At 40.4% G+C, this 14374-nt stretch overlaps 1 protein-coding gene and 1 non-coding gene across 2 annotated transcripts in view; both read left to right on the top strand.

Moving 5' to 3' along the window:
- The window catches only part of CNOT1 (CCR4-NOT transcription complex subunit 1), a 55627-nt gene that overhangs the window by 26538 nt on the left and 14715 nt on the right, over positions 1-14374 (top strand). Inside the window, exons 18-32 of the mRNA XM_054296229.1 lie at positions 870-1071; positions 1576-1722; positions 2826-2950; positions 3755-4041; positions 4896-4974; positions 6185-6415; positions 7613-7753; positions 8431-8610; positions 9665-9781; positions 10182-10292; positions 10883-10960; positions 11279-11456; positions 11931-12061; positions 12407-12703; positions 14162-14302. Of these exons, the coding sequence (XP_054152204.1) occupies positions 870-1071; positions 1576-1722; positions 2826-2950; positions 3755-4041; positions 4896-4974; positions 6185-6415; positions 7613-7753; positions 8431-8610; positions 9665-9781; positions 10182-10292; positions 10883-10960; positions 11279-11456; positions 11931-12061; positions 12407-12703; positions 14162-14302 (2445 nt within the window). The remainder of the gene's footprint in view (positions 1-869; positions 1072-1575; positions 1723-2825; positions 2951-3754; positions 4042-4895; positions 4975-6184; positions 6416-7612; positions 7754-8430; positions 8611-9664; positions 9782-10181; positions 10293-10882; positions 10961-11278; positions 11457-11930; positions 12062-12406; positions 12704-14161; positions 14303-14374) is intronic.
- On the top strand, positions 9107-9245 carry LOC128932887 (small nucleolar RNA SNORA46). Its single transcript, XR_008482729.1, has one exon. It is a non-coding gene; the product is annotated as a small nucleolar RNA SNORA46 (small nucleolar RNA).

Below are 14374 nucleotides of genomic sequence, written 5' to 3'. Positions count from 1 at the left end.
CCTCCTCTGGGAGCAACACATTACAGACAGGTTTTGCTTCTAGCAATTACATTCAATGGCAGATTTTTAACTGGTGAAAAGTATTTCACATTAAATAGTGACAATTCAGCATTTAAGAATGACTGAATTGTCAGTAGATTATGTAAACTAAATGCAGACAATGGTTTTCTTGTGAATTGTTGCTTCATTGAAGTTGTTCATCAGATGTAGCAAATATCTTGGCATCCTGCTACAAATAACTCATATGAACAAACAGCAGCAATTTTTACTCTGTTGTCATGTTGTCTTCTGGGTAGATAATACCATTTTCTGCTGTTCCTAGTCAGTTCTGTAACTTACTGCTTTGGCAGACTGTATTGTGCCTTCCCTCCTATTCATAAACCAGGTCTTAATGTTTTTTATTGTAGACTTCATTCAGGTATTTAGCTGTGAAAAGTTGGCATAATAGGGTCCTTCAGACAGTCAAAAATACTCTGAAGTTTGAAATGAAACAGCTTTCTAAGTCGTGAGGTGTGGACTGAGGTTGCAAACTGCAGAGCATAAACTACTCTAGTACAAAAATCTGCAAGTAGAAGTAAATGCTATTTATTGTAAGCATTTACTGTTGTGTTACACTCAGCTACAGACTGTGGAACAGTCAGGTTTTCTGTAGAACCTGTGAGAGAATAGGATTTCATGGGATTGCAGAAGAAAAGAGTGCATTCTGTAAACAAACTGATCTTTTGGGTGACTTCAGAATTTACAGTAACCATGCAGAAGAGCTTTTCTCAGAAATGTTTTGATATGTAGCCGTCTTTGTACAAAACATGGCAAAAATCATCTGGGTTGTGGTTTATGGATGTCTGTATAATCTTCCTTTCTTCATCCAGATCGACTCGCTTGCAGGAATGGCCTCTCTTAGTTTAGGTGGCTCAGCTGCTCCCCACACCCAGAGCATGCAAGGCTTCCCTCCAAACCTGGGCTCTGCATTCAGCACTCCTCAGTCACCAGCAAAAGCCTTCCCACCTCTTTCCACCCAAAACCAGACAACCGGTTTCAGTGGCATCGGAGGGCTTTCCTCACAGCTTCCAGGTACTGCTCTTCGGTGGAGTGGTTTGTTTGTGACAGGGCGCAGCTAAGGCACTGTTGTTTCTGTGGTTGGAAATACTAAATGTGACAGCCCACCCCTTAAGGGAGGGTTGGGTGCTTCCTTCCCTTTAAGGGTGGCAAGTCACACTGGACAAACAGCTGTGTCATAGGGAAGGGAGTTACACTCTGATATGGAGTGAAGAGCCCTCACTCCTGGGTCATTGCTGAAACAGTACTTCAGAATGTTGGAGCTGCAATAGGTAAGAGATTTGAGTAAAGAGGATGAGTGTTTTGACAAATATAGCAGCCTTAATTTAGGTTGGTACAGAGATTAAGAACTGCTTATGTTAAAACTGCTTGATATTAGACAGCAATGAGGCTATAAAACTCTGAGTTCTTGGAAATGACGAGTGCTAGGAGGAGTGGTAAGTGGATACTGTGAGGGTGCAATGAGATGACCAATTGCTTGTTTTCAGTAAGTGGTCTTACTACAGGTTTGCTTTTCAGTAGGTGGTCTTACTACGGGTAGCCTGACTGGCATAGGAACTGGAGCCCTGGGCCTTCCTGCAGTGAACAATGACCCATTCGTGCAAAGGAAGCTGAGCACATCTGGACTGAACCAGCCTACATTCCAGCAGAGTAAGATGAAACCTTGTAAGTGGTAGTGTTGTCTGTGGCTGTGAAGTGTGACTGTGGTCTGCAGTTAATCTGTGTTTCCTTCAGGGGAAGCTTGGATCTGTAGGTGGTAAATGTTAGAAGTGTGGCTCTTGTATTATTATATTAGTCTGGAAAAGGTGCTTCCAAACATGTATCCTAATAGCTTGCCAAATGTCTGGGGGTGGGAGGATGTTAAAAAAGGACCCATTAGCATAAAAATATAATGTGCTATGGATTTGCATAGTGTGTTTGTCCTTTTTCTGCTGTACTGTGTTTTGAACAAAAGTGTTGTCCTGCTCTTGGCCGAGAATTGTATGTGCATGGTACCAGGGTGTTTTTTGGTTTTTTTGTAACAAAGTTAAACCTGGGTAAGGAGCTGTTGCAGCCGAGAACTTGACAAGTGAAGCAGTGAAATAGACTGCAACATTGGATACAAATAAGACAAAAAGCTGATGGAAAGATAGTTTTTGAAAGGAATAATCGGGTTAATAACACTAAGCCATTATCCTTAACTAATTTATGCCTCTGCAGCATGCTCACAGTGAGATGCTGAAGCAGTCAAATGCTCAGGAAGCACAGCCATATGCTAAACCTTCCACATTGCTGTTACAGAGGAGCCATTTGCAATAACAGCAGAGTTACCTGTCTCTACAGATGGACAGGGAGGTGGCTGTAATCACCATTGCTTTATATTCTGGGTCTTGAGCATTCAATAGAAACTTGTTGGAAGCTCACTGGCTGGCCTGAAAGTTTGTGTGCAAGTTTGTGTGCATGTTCGTGTTGTGTGGCATGCTTTATTCTAGACTGTGCTGCATTCAGTTATTTAGTTGTCAGCTGAGGTTAGCTTGGGATGCACTGGGTTCTAGGAGTAGAGCACTGTGAGGTTAATGCTATCTTAGGATGAGGGTTTTTTGAATAAATATAGCATATTGAAACCAGATTTTTAAATAGCAATTCCTGTCTACTGGGAAGGTTAAATATCCTGCTCTTCAGAAGAACTAGCAGTTCTTTATAGATTGGTGGAAGAGTTGAAAAGGACTAGGTGAAATCCTGACTGTCTGAAGTTGTCCTGAGTATACCTGTTCCTTTTTTTTTAACAGCTGACTTATCTCAGGTGTGGCCAGAGGCTAATCAGCACTTTAGCAAAGAAATAGATGATGAGGCAAACAGCTACTTCCAGCGTATTTACAACCATCCACCACACCCAACCATGTCTGTGGATGAGGTGAGTTCCCTTCTGTAGCAGTTACAGCACCTGTCCAGAAACTGACAATAAAGTGGATCATTTATTCCTTCATGTATTACTTTTAGTGGGAAATTATAAAGGGCTCCTGGTGGATGCTGCAGCATTGCTTTTTTGCTTGGTTGAAGTTGTTTTCCTAGTGAGCTTGCAGTTGTTCATTACATTCAGTTTTGACTTGTCTGGATTGAAGATTTCAGATGTCTAATTAACACTCCCAAAATGCTGCTAAGTGGGTAAGATTCTGTGTGGTGTGGAAGCTCTTTTGTTTAAAATAAGTGCTAAAGAGTGCCTTTAAATAGTCTGTATAAATTATCTTAAATGTATTTGGTTTTAAACTATGTAAAAATGACTACAAGATCCAGATATATAAAAGTGTCACAAGTTCTACCTTCTGAGCTTTTGATAATTATTTTTGTTAGTCTCTATGAGAGTAATTATTGGTCTGATGTACTTGCTCTTTGAAGTACTTCAAATTTACTTTAATATATTTGCTCAGTTATAAATTATGGAAGACACAACATTAATTTTAATTTTTCTAATTTGAAAGTAATGGCGTAGGCGGTCACAAAAAAGTTTTGTGTGAAGACAGTTGCTTAAAAGGGAACTAAAGTCTGAAGAGGAAGCTGGTTGTAGTGATGTAGTGTCTGCTGTCTAAAATGAAGCAGTTAAATTGTGGTTGTGGTAGCACAGTGTACCTTAGTAGTGGCAAATGCTCATGAAAAATGAACATGGGAAAGGGCTGAAATAAAGCAAATCTGTTGGTAACAATTCCCAATTTCTTTGCAGGTCTTGGAAATGCTGCAGAGGTTTAAGGACTCCAACATTAAACGGGAACGAGAAGTGTTTAACTGTATGCTGAGGAACTTGTTTGAGGAATATCGGTTCTTCCCGCAGTACCCGGACAAGGAGCTGCACATCACAGCCTGTCTCTTCGGGGGCATCATCGAGAAAGGACTGGTTACTTACATGGCACTGGGCCTGGCCCTGCGCTATGTTCTTGAAGCCTTACGAAAGCCTTTTGCATCCAAAATGTACTATTTTGGTATTGCTGCACTAGATAGATTTAAAAATAGGTGAGTGTGGGTTTGGTACACTTCTAATAGTGCCTGAATTGTCTTATGAACCTTGAACCTGCTCTCATTGTGCAGTACCAGATTGCTTAGCTTTGGGATTTCTTCAAAGATACACTGATTTGAAACAATGTGTGAATGTGCTAGTTAAAGGGTGACTTTTCTAAATCAAAATGTTCAGTGTGATACCTGTATAAATGTGGGACAAACTGAGATGCTGAAATTACTTAGACTCTATAAAAATCAGTGAAGTGTTGAGTTAGATGAAGTAACTAACAGTTTGTTAGACATGGGGTGAATGTAATTACTCTTCACAGATGCTTTCCAGTGGAGTGCCATTTGCACTGTTCATTACTGAAGGACTGACTGAGAGATGAGCTCTAGAATTTTGCTTTTACACAGAAAAGTATGACTAAACAATCTCAGAAAAAAATCTTTCTCAAAACTTCTTATGAATTACAATAGAGAAGATTCTGGATGTGAGGTGTGCTCTGATTTGCTGTTTAAAATGCACTGAACCAGACTACAAATAATCCAGTAATCTTGTTGCAAACACTGGATACTGTGTACTAGGTCAGAAGTATAGAGATGTAGGAAAAGATGAGTTGCTGTGAATAAATCTTGTGCTTTAGTGTTAAATTGATTAATTTTAAATAGATTTTGTAGCAAAAAATATTTTGTAGGAAATGCTTTGTTTATAGCACAGCTGCTGTAAGGAGTCCAGAAGTAATTCTGTGGTGCAGAATGGGAATGACACACGTGATAGTTGTTTCTCTCTAATACTGTTAGTTGTTTCTCTCTAATACTGTTTGTGATGTGGGCTTATGCTTCTGACTAATGCATGTTTTGTCTTACAGATTGAAGGACTATCCCCAGTATTGTCAGCACTTGGCTTCTATTAGTCACTTTATACAGTTCCCACATCATTTACAGGAGGTGAGTGTGTCTGTAAGCAGCACTAACTTTCTGTGATGTTAAATTCTTTAGAGCAAATTTGTGTTTTCCTTTGGAAAAGCAGTCCCATCTGTGGTGATTTTAGACCATGTTACATCCACAGAATCAAATGCCTTTTCTTCAAGGTTTTGCTCTGGGGTAGGGTAGACAGGTGAAGGGGCCTTTCCTGCTTCCATAAATCTGTTTGGGTTGTTTATGTTGAAACAGCTACCAGAATATAACTGCATAATTAACCAGTGCATGCATGTCCATGCATGAAGGTTTTAAAGTGCCTCAGCGTATTCATATTCCAGTCCCTTAAAGATTTGGAGTTTTAGTGTAAAACAGAGGTCATTCAACTGGCTTTATACACTTTCATACTTAGACCTGGTAAAATAATCCAGGAAAAATTTCTTTCCTGAAGGTCTGAGAGCCATGAGAATACCTTGTTGTCCAAAACAGTGTTCATCACATGGTGTCTGCCTTGAATGTGGTTTTATTGGTAGAAATACAGAAAAACTGATCCCAGTGGCAGAGTTTAAGAGCATGACCTAAATAAGGAAAAATGTTTGGCTCTACCATTAAGGTAGAGGCTTCACCCGAAGCTGCAAAGTCCAGTAGCAGTCTTGGTTTCACTAACAGCTTTTAGACTGTACCCCTTAAATGACAGTCTGATGTTTCCAGTTCCTGGGGAAATGTATAGCAGCGGGGAAGAAACTAATTTTCTACTATGGAATTATTTCAGGAGATGTAATATGTAAAAGTTGGCTATTTCTGAACTGTGGTTTTGCTTATTAGTGGTTAGCTGCAGAGTCCTTGTAGAAGACTTCTTACCTGCTTTGTAGCCTGCTTCTTGATATTCACACATTGTTCTTAGGCTCTTTCTCCTCTTTTGTTCTGCTGTTCTAGGCTTGGAGGGATAGGGATGGAGATTTTAGGTAATGCTCTGTAAAATATTAAGCATTGTTAGGTCTTGTGATGCTTGACATCAGTTTGTTGAGGCCAGAGTGAGGCTCCTCTGTAGTAAGAAAGTCCATAGTGACAGGATGTGCTTTGTCAGGGTATACAGTTGTATTTAGGGATTCCTTTATGGCAAGACTGTCAAATATTTTAATGACTGTTAGCAAACCTTTATAGTGCTCATGCTGAAAATCAGCCTATAGATCTGTTGCTGCATGTGAAATTTTGTATGTGCTTGTTCTCCCTATTTTAGTACATAGAGTATGGACAGCAATCCAGAGACCCTCCTGTGAAGATGCAGGGTTCAATCACCACCCCTGGAAGTATTGCACTTGCCCAGGCTCAGGCCCAGGCCCAGGTTCCAGCAAAAGCTCCTCTTGCTGGCCAAGTCAGCACTATAGTGACCACCTCAACCACCACCACTGTTGCAAAAACCATTACCATCACCCGGCCAACTGGAGTCAGCTTCAAGAAAGATGTGCCGGTGAGCTTTGTGTCATGGTGCCCTTCCCAGAGGGGCAGATGCTGCTCTGGACCAAGTACATACAGACAGAATCTGTTCTAATTTGTGTACTACAGATTTTCAAACTGTGATCCTTATTTTCGATATAAAACATATAACCTTTTAAAGTATGGCCAACATTTTTGTAGAGAGAAGGCGTTTTTTGTCATCAAACCCCCCAGTTACTTTGGGGTCAAGTTGAAATGTGTTCTTGAGGCTGTAATTATAAAGACAATTACAGGAACATCATTTCTCTTAATGACTTGCAACAAGACTCTTAAAATAGTTGGCAGCTTCTATTCTGCTTGGGACTTAAGAACACTTACTGCACCCATCTGACAGAGTTCTAACTGCATTAGGTTTTTCACATCTTTGTAACTTATGTAAACAACTCTGAAGCTTGTCAGAGTTATTACAAGGTTGGCAGATAGAATTGGCTATTGCACAGAAAGTCTTTCTGCCTGGGACTGTCTTTGACTAGGTCTCTGTAAAGGAGGCAAAAGCCAAACACAGTTGAAAGTGTGAACACACCTGGGGGGACAGTCATTAGTGTAGCTATAATGTCTTTCACACCTGATTACATCATGTAGAAACTTGTTAGTTTGAGGTGTTTGTTTTCCCATTTAAACTCCAGTCAGGATTGATACTGAAAACTGCATCACCTTTTCCCTTAATTGCAATGTACCAGGTGCTAAACCCTGGGGTCCAGACCTGCAGCTGTAGGGACTAGGATCACACTCTGTTGGCTTAAGCTGGCAACTCAGAATGAGAACCTGGTCTCAGAATGAACCTCTGGGATTTCTCCTTCCCAAATCAGCACTGAAGTGCTCCTGGAGCCTCCCTGCTGTGTTAAGTGCTGCTCAGTATTGTGTTGTGATTTTTCTCCAGGCTATATTTGTACACAGGCTTACAGGCCTAAAGGGTGCCATTGCAGTTGCACCTATTTTATGTGCATGTAGAGGCTTTTTCTGCAGCAGCATTCTTCTGCTGAGTATTGATCATCATTTTTAGAATAAAAAAATCACTTGACTCCTTCAGAGTGCTGCTGAAAATGAATCTGAGATGTAGATGTCCCCTGATAAAGCTCAATTCTATTTTTGCTTGACAGTGCAGAGCAAAAGTTTATTTTGATGTCACCTCTAGGTATTGTTTATGCTTAACTTCTTGTTCTCTTTCTAGCCTTCCATTAATACTACCAACATTGATACGCTGTTAGTAGCAACAGATCAAACAGAGAGGATTGTGGAACCTCCAGAGAATGTCCAGGAAAAAATTGCTTTCATCTTTAATAATCTGTCCCAGTCAAATATGACACAGAAGGCAAGTATGAAAGAATGCTAGTAAAAATAGTTTTTATACTCTTAATCCTTCTTAATAGATTCATTTTTAAGTGTGGGCTGATGATACTTCTACAAAATTCTAACTTGAAAAGCTTCAGGAGGGAGCACACTGTAAAGAAAATGTTTCCAGCACTTTGTGCTTAAACATCTTTGGAGAGAAAATTTTCCAGGGAGAGGAGAGATGGTTAGAAGATACCTGTTCTTAATCTTAAATAAACATTCACATCATAAATGGACTGAGTAACATTAAATGTAGCTAGGTTAAGCTCAGGTATTCAGAAATTAAGGGAATTTTTCTGAACTAGTTGAGGTGTACAGTACAGTCCTGCTGCCACCTGTGCTGCTGTCTCGTGGATGGATGGCTTGAACTTGTAAAGTGACAACATTTATTTCCAGTTGTCTGGTGAAAAGCTGGGAAGTGAAGGAGAGGTGAATTGTTATACCTTGCTGATTTCATGCTTGAGTCCTTACTGGTTGACCAGATCTTTGGATAATGAGACACTGATTTCAAATACTTATTTTTTGGTAGAAAAACAGCCTTAGTGTTAGAAGCAGTTGACTGACCATGAACTGTATGTTGCTCAGACCTGACCCCAGAAGGTTTTGATTATCTTCTCATCTGTTCTGTGGTGTGCTTTGTCTTTGGTTTGAGCACAGGTGGAAGAACTGAAGGAAACAGTGAAAGAGGAGTTCATGCCTTGGGTATCACAGTATCTTGTGATGAAAAGAGTCAGTATTGAGCCTAACTTTCACAGCTTGTATTCAAACTTCCTTGACACACTTAAGAATCCAGAGTTTAATAAAATGGTTCTGAATGAAACCTACAGAAATATCAAGGTGAGTAGTGCAAGTTTTCTAAAGGCAGCACAGGAATGAGCTATTCTCCTCATGCTATTTGTTTGTTTGGTGCTGATTCTCAAATATAGAATATAATTCAAAAATATTCTTTCTAGTTTACCAGTAAACTTACAGATTATCTTTAGGAATACTAGGATTATTTTCAGTTAGGAGCATATGAAAGACTTAAATTGTGTAATAGGAGGGGAAATTTGCATTTGAATTAATTTATGTAGGTGGACTTCAAATTTGTGTGAGGTTTGCAAATTATACCCAAGGGAAAATTGCTTATGGTTCAGTTGTTTTCTGTGGAGGAAAGTGCAAAGACAGAAAATGACACTCTGCTCTTTTGGACCAAGAGGAATGGGGGGGGAATTATGTGTTTAGAAAATGGGGGTGTAAAAGCCAAAATTTATTGGAGACCTAAGATAATGTGGATGGGAGGAGGAAGCAATAGCACAGAAGTGATGACCAGATGAAACGAGTTTGTAAAGAATGCACTATTTTTAAACCTATTGGTGGAATTTCCTCACCACCATGGGTTACGCTGTAGTGCAAAAGCATCTCCTGGCTCTTGAGAATTCAGCTGGCCCTGCTCTGTTCAGCTGATGCTCCTCTGGAGTTAAGGAACACAACTAACAGCAGAATACTTGTTTTATGATTGATGACATGATTTATGTTTTGACAAGACAATGAGATGGTTTCCCTGGAAGGTTAAACTGTAGCCTTCAGGTCTGTGATGAGGCATTAAGAGGGAGCACAAGTTACAGTCAGTATGGAAGTAGTTGTAACAGTCTCAACAGAGTAAATGGTAAGGTCTGGGAAAACATAATCCTCTTTTTTCATCCTTTTAAAGAAAGGATTTCTGTCATCATTATAGTGCAGACCTACAGAGTGCTGCCTTGAAGTGAAAGCTGTTAAAGTATCTTTGTAATGTGACTGAAGCTCAGAACTTAATGTTCTAAAACTTTGCCTTCATTTAGATCAGCTGTTGGATTTGGAGTTTGGTTATCTTCTAAAAAAGCTTGAGATGCTTTTTTTTATTCTTTGTTAGGTGCTATTGACATCAGATAAAGCTGCAGCCAACTTCTCAGACCGTTCCTTGTTGAAGAACCTTGGTCACTGGCTGGGAATGATAACAATGGCTAAAAATAAGCCCATCTTGCACACGGTGAGCTTCTGTCTTTGCAGATTGCCTTGGCATGAATTGGTATGCTGTTATGCAGTAGCATAGGCTATTTGGGAAATCTTACCACTTTTCTGGTGCCTCTCTTATGTGCCAAGTTCAAAGTATGACTCCAGAGTTGGTTATTTAACGCTTCTAAATATTTTTTTTTACATCAGAAAAGTTAGTAGCTAAATTTATTTTGGCAAAAGCTTGTTAATCCATGTAAAAATGTGAATGTATAAATCTTTGTTCAAAAAGTAACTGCTGCTTAGCAGTCTGTAAAATTCAAGGGCTATCTTGGCTCAGCCTTGCCTGTATCTGAAAAGGAAGTAGTGTATTAGTGGAATTGTGCAGTGTGTTTGCTGTTTTTTCTACCTTCATTCCCACTTCAATTGTTTTTCAGGATTTGGATGTGAAGTCCCTACTACTGGAAGCATATGTTAAGGGACAGCAGGAATTGCTTTATGTAGTGCCATTTGTTGCCAAAGTCTTAGAATCCAGTGTCAGGAGTGTGGTAAGTGGCTTTGTACAAAGAGAGTTATTGCTCAAATGGCAAAATATTGCAGGAAGTAATCAGCTTTTGTCACAAAATGAAAACTAATTGAATTCAGTGGAGAGAAAGAAAAGGGATATGAAGGCATAAAGTCAAGGAGTGCTCATTGTGTGGAGAGAAAGTACATAGCCATGCATTTTTAATAGATGGTATTAGCTGAAATGTACTGTGGTATCCCTGAACAGAACTCCATTGAGAAATGGAAGGAAGCCATTGAATAGATTCTAGGATATATTTATTCCTAGTTTGATTTTGTTTGTTTTCCTCCCACACACTTTGATCCTGATCACCTTGTTGGTTCTGCTTGACATAGAGCTGATCTTTCAAGAAGGACCAGGTCATTGTGTTTCCAGTTTTTCAGTTAAGTTCCTAATGTTGAATTACTGGAATAATTATTACTAAAATACTAAATTCTACTCTAATCACAGCTGTACAAAGGTTTCCATGGCTGTGTGCACACATAGCTGCTTGTGTTCCAAACATTTCCAGTCATAAACTATCCAGATGATTCAAGAAGTTTCTGTAATCCTGCTCTCTTCTTTCTCTTGTAGGTCTTCAGGCCTCCAAACCCATGGACAATGGCCATTATGAATGTTTTAGCTGAGCTACATCAGGAACATGATCTCAAAGTAAATTACTGGATTTTTTTCTGTAACTTCTGAGTGTAAGGTTTCATTGACATACTACTCAAGAAGGATGTTGTGAAGGACTAAGCAGTCCTCCTCACTGCTTTAGCATGGGGAGATGACTTGGGAATTGCTTAATTTGGTAGAACTTGGATGAAACTCTTCTCCATGAGGTCAGCATCAAGATAGTTGTCTAATCCTCAGTCATTGTTGGCCTCTGAAAGGGGTGGGATTAGAATGGGGAGTTTGGGAGTCAGGTGGCTCAGTAGATGTTTTGGGTATTTTCCTTGTGACATGGCCTAAACTAGAGTTGTTTTGCAGTTGAATCTGAAGTTTGAGATTGAGGTGCTCTGCAAGAATCTTGCACTAGACATCAATGAGCTGAAACCTGGAAGTCTCCTGAAAGATAAGGACCGTCTGAAAAATCTGGATGAGCAGCTGTCTGCTCCAAAGAAGGATGTGAAGCAACCAGAAGAGCTACCACCCATCACAACAACCAGTAAGTACATCTCATAGAATCCAGAACCACACTGTTCAAGTTCAAATAAGACAGGTTTTGCTATCACAAAATAAAATATGAAGCTACATGTACTATTGTAGTATTCCTGAGCACTTTCTTTGTAAGAAATAGGTCTACAGAGTTTGGAGATGGGAAGGGAATGGAAGCCATCATGAGGACTAATTCTGTATTATGTATTATGTTTGTGTAGCTACTCCTTAGACTCCCTCAACAATAGACCAGGTGCTAAAACTGTCATAATAAACAGCTCTCTTAAAATGTACTTAGGCTACTTTGGTACTAATTATTAGGCAAATGGAGAATGAAAGTTGCTTGGTAAGTTGATCAAACTGCAAACTTTATATTTCTAAGTTGTTTCTTGGTTTAAATAAGAATTATATACTTGATTTATAAGCAGTTGCTTTTCACTGTGGTTTCATAGTGTCTCAGTACAAACCTACTTGTGTTCTCCAGCTGCTTCTACAACCCCAGCTACCAGCACCACTTGTACAGCCACGGTTCCTCCACAGCCCCAGTACAGCTACCATGACATCAACGTCTATTCTTTAGGAGGCTTGGCTCCACACATTACCTTAAACCCAACGGTAAGTTTCAGAGCTGATTTAGTTTGCTGTCTTACAGCCAGGGTTGATGCAGATCTCAGCTGGTGGGAGCTATCAGTATAGAAGGAGCCTCTGTGCTCCTTTTGTCCAGTTATCAGCTCACCTCTTAAGTCAATCTTTGCATTGTTACTCAGCTACAACTTGGTTAGAAAACTAATAATTTGTTCCAGTTTCAGATTTATCAAATACTGTAATAGCTGCATGGGGAACATGGGAGTACTGCACATGCTATGACAGTGCACTTATGAGTGATTGAGAAATTGCAGGTGTGGAGGGTAGGTGGGATTCCAGTGTACCTCATTCTCTCCCCTGTCCCATGCCCTGCAGATCCCGCTGTTCCAGGCGCACCCGCAGCTGAAGCAGTGTGTGCGGCAGGCCATCGAGCGGGCGGTGCAGGACCTCGTCCATCCCGTGGTGGACAGGTCCATCAAGATTGCCATGACCACCTGTGAGCAGATAGTCAGGAAGGACTTTGCCCTGGATTCCGAGGAGTCCCGGATGCGTGTGGCCGCTCACCACATGATGAGGAACCTGACTGCTGGCATGGCCATGATCACCTGCAGGGAGCCTTTGCTGATGAGCATAGCGACCAACTTGAAAAATAGCTTTGCTACTGCCCTGAGGGTAAGAGCCCCATCATTTGGAGTTTATATCCAGCTTAGGGGACTGTAGGCATCCAGCATTCGTAAATCAGTTCTCTACAATGTAGACTTGTTAATTAATTGTGTGGCTTAACTAGCATGGGGGTGAATTCACTGGGTAAAATTTTTTCACTCTTGTGGAATTACAGTGGAAAAAAGTGTTGTGATTCCAGGTCAAACACCCTTGAACTGAGATGGTAGATCTTAGTAAATGGCACACAAACTTCCTGACTATCTTTTTATTTTGCCCAGTGTTCTCTCCAGTTAAATCACATCATGGAAGCCTTGGAGGCTTGAACTTTCTGCAGGGTTTGATGCTGAAAGGCTAAAGTGTGGAAGACTGAATTGATTTTGGTGATATCTTATACTGTTTCAGCAAGCATGCCCCAGGCATATTTTATTTACTTGTGCTGTTAGCAGCTAGGTAGTTTAGGCTCTTCTGCACAGCTTGTGAATTCATTGGGTTTTCTAGAGGCTGTTATCAGGTCTCTTAATGAAGAAAATAAGACCAGCCTGCAAACTGCTGACCACAACAGTGGCTACTACAGAATTCTTGCCATCAGTGTCAGCAACAGGCACAAGAGCATAATGATCTTGGAAAGATCAAGACACAGCTGTGCTTTCAGCAATTAGAAATTAATCAATTTTTTTATCTCTGAAGACATATGACATTGGTACAAATCGAGTTTTAATCCAAGGAAGTTTTTAAAGGGGCAATTGTAGAAAACATTTTGTTGCAGAAAAGGCTCTGTATGAGGCATCTCAAAATTCTTATCTGGCTTATTGTTATGAAGTGGTTTAACAGAAATAGTAGAATTTTCAGGATTATGGAAGAGCTGTTTGCAGACAATCAAGTCCAAGTAGATGGGACAGGCTGCCATTATAGATGTATTCCATTTCTAGTGGAAGTTGCTGCATTGCACCCTGGAAAATAAGTGCCTCTGTTCATGGTTCTCATAAAGCAGACTCTGGGAAGGAAGAAAGAAAATCTGATTCCTTATCAGAAAAGGAACCCACTGAAAAAGGCTTAGGACTCCTCTTTTGCACTGTTAGTGGTGCACCTTTATATCTTCCAGCTGCAGCCTAGGAAGTAGAAAAACTTCTACTGTGATGCAGTGCCTTCCCTGCATTAGCATCACTCTGTGTGTCTGTCTAAAGCAGGCCTTTATTTCTGTGCCCTGGAGATGGGTAGGTGGAGAAGATGGAGGCCTCCTGCTGTTTTGTTCCATGTTGAAAGTCTTTACTGTAGTCTTGTCTACATGTTTTATTCAAAGCTATGCAAAATTAAATTTAATATTGTATATTCTATGGGAAGGGAGTGTGATCCTAAGAGCATTCCTTTTTATTGCTGGTCTTCTTTGTAAGCAGTGGTGCAGTTTTTAAGGCTAGTTATATACAGGGAAATTTTACATTCTTCACTGATGATTGTGATTTTCAACAGGCAGCCTCCCCACAGCAGAGGGACATGATGGAGCAGGCAGCTGCCCAGTTAGCCCAGGATAACTGTGAGCTTGCCTGCTGCTTTATCCAGAAGACAGCTGTGGAAAAGGCAGGCCCTGAGATGGACAAGAGGCTCGCAACTGTAAGTATGGCTCTGTTGAAGAAGTATCCTGTGTGCTCATACACGTCCATATGGGTGTGTAAAATGCAGTGT

Source organism: Melozone crissalis, unplaced genomic scaffold (genome assembly GCF_028551555.1).
Source record: "Melozone crissalis strain CALT ecotype California unplaced genomic scaffold, PUWL_Pcris_2 ptg000007l_1, whole genome shotgun sequence".
Classification (NCBI taxonomy): domain Eukaryota; kingdom Metazoa; phylum Chordata; class Aves; order Passeriformes; family Passerellidae; genus Melozone; species Melozone crissalis.
This window is presented reverse-complemented; position numbering and strand designations above follow the sequence as displayed.